This window comes from Pieris rapae, chromosome 20 (genome assembly GCF_905147795.1).
Source record: "Pieris rapae chromosome 20, ilPieRapa1.1, whole genome shotgun sequence".
Lineage (NCBI taxonomy): Eukaryota > Metazoa > Arthropoda > Insecta > Lepidoptera > Pieridae > Pieris > Pieris rapae.
Window position 1 is genome coordinate 7445205 of NC_059528.1, and position 8663 is coordinate 7453867.

Here is an 8663-nt window from a genome sequence, read left to right on the forward strand (position 1 = left end):
AAATTGAATTTTATACAATACTCTTGTCTCATAGTAACCATTATTGGTTTTGTATCTGCCTATATGTATGCTACTCGAATGTATGCGACTTTCAGTTCCTGTGTGTATTTGGTTTCTACAATGTATGCGGACGTTAGTGTGTATAGTTCTGTCAAAATTTTAAAGTTAATCAACTGTGTGACATGTTTTTGGTATAAGCGATTATTGAAGAATCCTAAGTCAATTAAGTTTTTTGATTCCACTCGTTTGACATATTCTGTATATATAGACATTTTGAAGGTGTATGAAGTATTTACATATGTGTATAAAATTCCGGTACGTATTTTTAACAATAAAAAAATATGTGTGTTACTTTTGGGAACCATTTTAAGTAAAATATTTCCATTGTCATATACATAGTACATAATTTATTTTATTTTTAAGGATTATATATATTTTTTTCAGATATTTGTACTTATCACGGACTATTTTATAAGAACTCTTATTTACATACAAATATATATTGAAATTGATAGTATACATAGCAATAATTCTATAATGAAGGTAAGTTGATGTGTTTCCTATACGTCCGTTTTTCTTAACTTATAAATTAATATAGGATTTTCAATTTGTTTTGGCTCCGTTTTCGTATTTAAGAAATCGAAATAATTCAATTGTAACCTAACTTTTTATAATAAATTACACATTTTTTTTGCTACAGGACCTAGTGTTATCGTACGAAATTTTCTTCCTCGCATGGAACATTAAAAACCTGCTCAACATTGTCTGCTTTGTAAAGGAATGTGAAACAATGTATCGAAATATTCTAGATATTGACCACTATTGCACTACTCGATTGTCTCACGAGTTATCTATGGGTAATTATAAAAACATAAAAAATAAAAACCTGGGTACCCGAGTGACCCACTGCTGCGGTAAAGGTATTACTTACATAAAAATTTTATTAACATATGGAATTACAATGTTTTATGTTTTTTTTAGTTTAAGCTGTATTTTTTCCTTAATATTTATTCAATCTACCACTTACCAGACTCAGACTAACACACCTATAATACGTCATCGTGTGTTAGGTGTATTTTCGTTACAGAATTTCTTCATTCGGTCGCCGCGCTCAAAGCCCAAATAAGAATAATTTATTTATATTTTTACTTAAAACCCTGTGTTACATATTATGTAAGTAAAAATCGTATAAAGGCGAATCGAAATTCACGGATTAATATTATTTCAGATGAATCTAAGTTGTACAATAACATCAAACGATTAAATCAAACACAATTCAAGAAGATGTCGGTATACGGTGTATTCGTTGTGGATGCCGGACTGCCCGTTGGCCTGGTGCAATTGCTCACCACTTACGTCATTGTTTTGCTACAGTTTGCGTTGACTTAAAGTATCGCTTTGGGAATTTACCGGTAAGATATAGACCAGAGTTCCCCAAACTTTTTTGTGTCGTAGACCCCTTGCATGTTGTCATACCCCCTAGGGGTCGATATAGACCACTTTGAGAATCACTGATATAGTCTATTAGAGCTGGGTCAGTGAGTTTAAACGTAGCCCAGGTGTCGCAAAGCACTCGTGCTGGACCTGGACCAGGACACCCTGGACGTTTAAACAAACTTGTGTGTACTTATGTACACGCGTTAGAAGTTATACTTCTTTGGCGTAACAAGATACAAATCTTTTCAAAAATATGTCTTTCGCCTTATTGTATATTTGTAGAAAAAACGACACTAATCAACTTAAATGTTGGCAAAAGCTACCTTAAGGATGACTTTATGACGTCTTTTATGACCGTGTGAGCGCGCATTGTAAAAAATGTTTTCTCATCATTTTCCGTCACGCGCCAAAAGAAGTATAACTTCAAAAACCAAGTCTCGCGACGCAGTTCCACCGTAAATATGAGAAATCCATGTAAAAGTCGCTTAATTTATTCAGTCCCTAGTTAAGGCATGTGGGGATCTACTTAAGGGCTTTTTGGGATGCAACCCAGTGCCCCGTGAATACAAAGGGCCCAGTCCCCTTATTAATATATAGTTGTAACTTATCATGTATGAAGTTTTTTGAGAAAATAAATGAAGATTATTATTATTGTCTTATGGTGCAAAATAAACGTATTTTATTAATATATATAATAAAATTAAAATATATTTTTATTTTTATCTGGATTTGCGAGAAAGCGCATCATCGAGCTGCCAGACCTTAAAATTAAATTGTAAGTTTTATTTTAATTAAAACATTACCTGGATTATTTTGGATCTCAACGGCAACCGACATAATCAATTATGAACCAGAGACAAACAAAACTATCTATAGACTTATATTAAATGATTTAAATTTTTAATTAGATCCTTAATTAGAGACTTACGTCATTTTGTGAAATGAGAGACATTTACATAAATAATTTACATATTAATTACTTTCAATACACGGTTTGGTGTGGTTACTATGGGTAACGGTTACACATCAAAATGTAAGCAAAATAATCAATTAGCTTGATAATTTTTTGTAGTATAATTATCAGAGCTAAATTAATTTTCCCAAAAATCGTTTCTATATAACATTATACTTGTGTTCTTTCCCATGGCACGGGAATGTTCAATCTTTAGCAACCTATAACATTGAAAGGCATGAAAATTTAACAAAGAAATTGTCTATTTTTTATTTAGAGCCTCACCTGATAACTAAACCTGTGACCACATGTTCTGCACTGGAAGAAGTAAGTCTGTCTTTAATAGCTAGGTAATACATACTTCAACAACAACAACTTCTCGACCTCAGCTACTGTGAAGACCCCAATACAGAGTATACAGTAATAACGCAATAGGGTTACAAGTTTTATAGTAATCAAAAAAATCAACTCAACTTTAAATTTGTATCGTAATTTTTATTTATATTTAATATCAAAATTATAATTTAATAATAATAAGTATATAACACATAACATTAGAGAAGATATTATACTGGTACATTGTGGCCGCTTTCGCTAAACTGACATACATATTACATTATGACAAACTAAATTTTTCTATTTTTGTTATACATTTGGTTAGATTTCCAAAGGTTAAACAAACTAATAAAAACTACTTAAAATAAAAATGAAATCAAACAAAATCATCGAACGACTGATTTACGCAAATTTAATTAACAATGCTAGGACAAATTTAAATTTAAACAAAAAAATGTTGTGTTCCGGGAGTAGGTACCTATGTCGTCTTAGATTAGTTCTGCACTATAGAAGACGCGTTGTATTAACCCCTATAATGTACAAATGATTCACAACTTTTCTCGTATAAACGTTAAAGGTTCAAATATTAAAAAAAAATATTAGGAACGATATAAGTGCGTACAGATCTTTATAAATGTGACAGATATATATGTGAAATCCCCATACTATATAGGGGAATACAGATGCAAACTTCTTGTTATATTATGTTCATTAACTTTGCTAGGCCAACTCTATAAAAATAAATCTTAGAAAACAATTAGGAGGGATCTCTCAATACAGTGATTTTTTTTTTAAATTGGTTTAGTATTTTTAAGACAAACACACATATATTTGGCACAACTTTCATCTTCAAAACTTAGTAATGATATCCGTTTTCTTAAGAGCAATCTTCTTTTTATTCGTTCTTAAGTCGTCATAGATTTCTTCTAAAGGCCTTGTCCGCGTCTCCGGTACCTTCGCGTAAATATATAACGCCATCAAGAGGCACATGACAGCAAAAGTGTAGAAGGCTACGTGCACCCCAATTGCAGCTGAAACCATCTTAAAGAAGAATACTTGTAGGAAGTCGAGGATAGATGCAATCGCCATGCTTGTTCCTAAAACGGTCGCGCGATACTGAAAAATATAAAAAAAATTGATTTGGTTAGTGTAGGCACTATTAATATAAATGTATCAATGTTTAATATAGATCAGTATTGTACCACCATTATAGTAGTAGTACCATTTATATTTAATAGACGTGTTCTAAACAGCCTAGTTTCATTATTGTAATGAAACTAACATTATTGTAACTTAGTATTATTTATTTATTTATAGCCTCTCATATATACATTACAACTATTGTTTTTGTTAATCTACGATAATTGATTCTGTGTGCCCACGGGCAAAGGCCTCCCCCATTTTTATCCATTTTTCCTTATTGTATATCAATCTCGTCCAGGAACTTAGTATTATAAAGACAAACTTATACCAAATAAGGGACATTGGTGAGGTAAGGTACATAGCCTGTATACAGAGGTGAAATATTATCTATTCAATATAAATTCTAGTAGGTACATTTTATCTTCTTGTCGATCGTCTTATAGCACATAACACTTTAATTCCTAAAACATGAGTGAGAATGGAAGGGGCATATGGCAAGATTCACAGATAAAAGGCGGAATTTAAAATCCAGTAAACTTTATGGACCAAGGGCAAAAAAAGAAAAGAGCGTGCCCTAAAAACAAATGGATAGAAGAAATAGAAGCGTAAAGAAGCGTAGAAAGTAAATGGAGAAGAAAGTCACGGTTTGGTTTGGAAAAACAACAATATCTTTACAAATGTTGAATTATTATTATTAATAGCACATATCATAATAAATCGATTACCTTAAAGGAGAAAATTTCTCCTATTAGAACAGTTCCAACTGGCAAGAGGCCTGCTGAATCACAAAAGATACAAATGCAGAGGGTAAAAACAGGGATCCAGGCGGGAGGATTGAAGCCGTAATCTTTAAAGAGAAACCAAGTGGCCAGCGAGCCCATGCTTATTCCAGATATGAGACATGTGATGAACAAAAGAGGCTGAAACAGATATGGTATGTTAGGTATATTTTTATAAACAAAAGACTGATGTCCAAACTGAAATTGACTTAATTAATACTTTATCTATATGGGTAACCAAGTACACTTTTGAAAGTCAATAAAAGATTTTAAATAAATTTTCTACATTAACATTCAATACCAGTTCGTAAGTCAAGGGGTAGAGCGGGCAAGAAACTCTCCGCCACTCTTTTTAATCGCCAAGTTAAAGAGTTATATACAAATTGTTTGTAATTCCAATATTTATGATCATTTCAATAATCGTCAATTTTATAAAAAATCTTTATTAATTTATTTACATTTAACGACAGTCTTGAATTTATTCAAGGATAAGTCTCTAATTTCGCTTGAGAGTTTGTCGTAGAAACATACCCGCCTTCCAGATTTCTCAACTATATTAGAAGCGACGATAGTTGCGACAGTTTGGACTGCACCCATGACCATTGCCTGCTGGTTAGGATTTAGCACAACACGAGTTCCATCAGATGCTTTTAAGAAAATATCTCCCGCAAAATTTCCGACCGGTATAGCACCACATAATTCACGAGCGAATGCGGCCATTAACGCTATTTGAAATGCTTTCAAAAGGATTTTATCAGCAACTGCAACAAATTTACTATTTAACAAGCTAGTACCGTCTTGTCTTAGACCCAAGTTGACGGCATCGGTAAGGCACAGGAGGCCGATCTCCTAGGTTGACCAATCAAATCAAAAATTAAAACGTAACTCAAGGCCGACGCTTTCATATCGTTAAGAAAACAGATAGTATGATTCCAAGATCTATTAACTTACAAATGGCTTTAATTATGGATGAATCATTAACTTCGTCGTTCTTCTGTTCTGCTTGAATAGTTTCAATTTCTTGTCTTATTGCACAGTCAATTTCACTTTTACGACGCAGCCATAGTAATACCTTTTCTGCTTCCTGTAACAACAAATACATGTGTTAAGCCTGCAATGGTATAGAACAGTGTGTTTGTCTGGCAAATCAGGATAGCTATGGTATTTCTCCGTGTATACGATCTGTCTCTTCAGTTGGTAGCTAATGTCACAGCGTCGTTGTAAGAAAGAAAACTTCTGGAACGGACTGTCGATTTCCACCGATATCTGTCTCTTATATTCCAGTGTTAAGTTTTGAGGACGATGAGTCTTTCACTAGATCGGTTGGTGAACGGACACGTGATCTTCTGCCTTCTGTATTACCAACCAGAGAATGTATACAATAGGACGCCTAAAACATGAACCCTGACTACTAAAGTGAAGGGCAGAAGATTTTTGATATTGACTTGTTTGCTACAAGTGTGGTGTTGGCAAGAAGAGCTCTGACATCTAAATTCATCAATGAAATTCATATTGTATCATAAACTGTCCACTATAACGCCTAGATTAAAATAATTGAAGAAGATTTTAATGGCGCACAATGTTTGTATTTAGCACCTAATTTAGTTATAAGCTTCTTAAGAAATAAATTAAACCTTACCTCAATTTTCCCGATTTTTACCAGGTACGAAGGAGATTCGGGCAGGACAAGGAATAAAAGAAAACTTATTATGGGCACACTAAGACAGATATAAATTATCGTTCTGTAACCCAACATATCACCGATGACGTAGGTGAATAAGCATCCAGAGGTATAGAAGACAGATATCTGAAAGAAAAGGCGCGTTTTATTAAAAATAAAGAGTACCTTAACACAAAAATTCGGGCACATTGGTAGACATGCGAGTGCGTTTCAGGCCTTTTAGGAACGTTAAGTTATTTAATTAAAAACATTGAGCTGGAAATGCGATTAATTTGTTTAAAACAACACTTATTTAATCGCACATATTTCGTTTTGTGTTTAGCAAAACATATTATGACATTAAAAACAAGGCACTGTTATCACTATTAAATGCTGCTTTGAGCGATTAACATTGCTGGCTGAAGTTTAAATAATTATGTACCTCGTTGTTACCTTGATAATAAAAACCAAAATCATTTATTTGCAATAATAATAATATTCATTTAGGTAAGTTAATGTACACTTATGAAATAAAAAATAATACATTAAATGCTTCTTATTTTACATTTACTGCCAGTTCTCAAATCAAGGGCGTAGAATGGAAGAGAAGAACTGGCAATAATCTCTCCGTCACTATTTTTAATCGCCAAGTCTATTATTTTACACAACATTCGTAAGGAGCTACAACCATTGACACCATGTTACATATGGCATCTTGTGTAACAAAGAATAATAAAATAAATTAAAAACAAAACTTTGTCCTCTATCAGCAAGAGGCATGGTGAAATAGGAGCACGCACTTACATACTCGTGGGAACAACACGCAAATACGTAGTAGACAACTAATATAAACAACTAATATCACCGCATAAAAGGCTAAGAAAAAAAAAACTTTTTCAATATGTTTACTCCATTTTGGGGTGTTTTTTGTTTAATGAATTTATAATTTTTTTTATTGCTTTACATAATAATATAATCATGTAACATAATTAACACATTAAGTGTTCTTTTCTCGGATCCGAGCGGATCATGCCATCTGCGGATGGAGCGCAGTCATAGTAGCGGTGCCGCCCACTCCGATCCGTGCGAGTGTCCCGTGCATTTCGTGCAGTGAGCATTCGGCACTCGGATCCGAAATATGTTTCTTTTAGTAAAAATAATAATTCATTCATACATATTTTCAAATATTCATATTTACTTTATAAAAATTCGACATAAAAAGTTTTGGTTTCCGCCTATTACTTTGTATCCATTGTGCATTCAATGTGTTAAAAAACGACTGTGGATTGTATATTGTAACCATAGAAGTCTTTTGTACTGAGCGCGGCTTTACTGTGTGGCTAGTTTGGCGCCTTACGCCCAAACTTTTGACTATCTGAGAATGACATCTTTTTTTTATAGTTAGAACTGGGGCAAACGGGCAGGAGGCTCACCTGATGTTAAGTGATACCGCCGCCCATGGACACTCAATGCCCTCTGGCAGGCTCGCGAGCGAAACTATGTGTATAGGGAGTTGTAGCTACTGTGACGTAAATTTTTCAGTCATACTATTCCACTCATCATCTTTCAGCTTGTTGTTGGTAACGTTGGTTGTCTCTTTATTAATTATGTTTCTATTCTCAATAAAGGCAAGCAATTGCCGTCGCCAAAAATGGATTGTCTTCGTAGGGTTTGGTTATTGGGATGCAGATAGGTGATTGTGATAGATTGTCTTCTAGCTGAGATTGTATATACATTATTGGGTTGGGGTTTGCCCTCGACTAACAGATCCAAGCGGTAACGCAATCGGTTCTGGAAGTAATCAGAAAAATCCCTGGTCGATGGCAGAGGTTTGAACGCTTTTAGTTAAGAGAATGGTTTATGAAGTATGTCTCCCGTAATTCATGGAAGACATGAGTCATGGTATGCGTTAAGTACTTACATATGTAACTTAATCTTACCCAACAGCCTAAATGTCCTCTGATACTGTTCTCACTTATTTCCTTTATTAACACCGGACATGTGACAAAACTGCACGCCATTAATATGCCGACCATGCATCTGGATACAAATAAAGTCCAAAATTGTGGGAATAATTTAAGAATCCATACAGTCTGTAAATATAAAATTGTCATTGTTAATACATTTATTAATTAAAGTACACCACATCATCAGATCTATCTGTTCTTAAATTCATGACAATTTCTAGAATGGAGACCTCGGTAGATGACGCAGCCACCCACTAGCTGGACTGACATCGTTAAAGATATTTATTTATTTATTTATCCTTTATTGCCTTATACAAAAACACACAAAACAAAAATAAAAAAATAAACAGTTACAAAAGATATAAGGCAAAGGGCGGCCTTATCGCTTA

At 33.7% G+C, this 8663-nt stretch overlaps 1 protein-coding gene across 1 annotated transcript; it reads right to left on the bottom strand.

The window, feature by feature from the left end:
• Positions 1 to 3150: 3150 nt before the first annotated feature.
• On the bottom strand, positions 3151 to 5552 carry LOC110999485 (facilitated trehalose transporter Tret1-like). Its single transcript, XM_045632548.1, has 4 exons — positions 5534 to 5552; positions 5179 to 5408; positions 4594 to 4788; positions 3151 to 3841 (listed from the first exon to the last, which is right to left on the bottom strand). The coding sequence occupies exons 1-4, from the start codon at positions 5550 to 5552 to the stop codon at positions 3575 to 3577; spliced, it is 711 nt and encodes a 236-aa protein (XP_045488504.1). The 3' UTR covers positions 3151 to 3574.
• Between the last annotated feature and the right edge of the window lie 3111 nt (positions 5553 to 8663).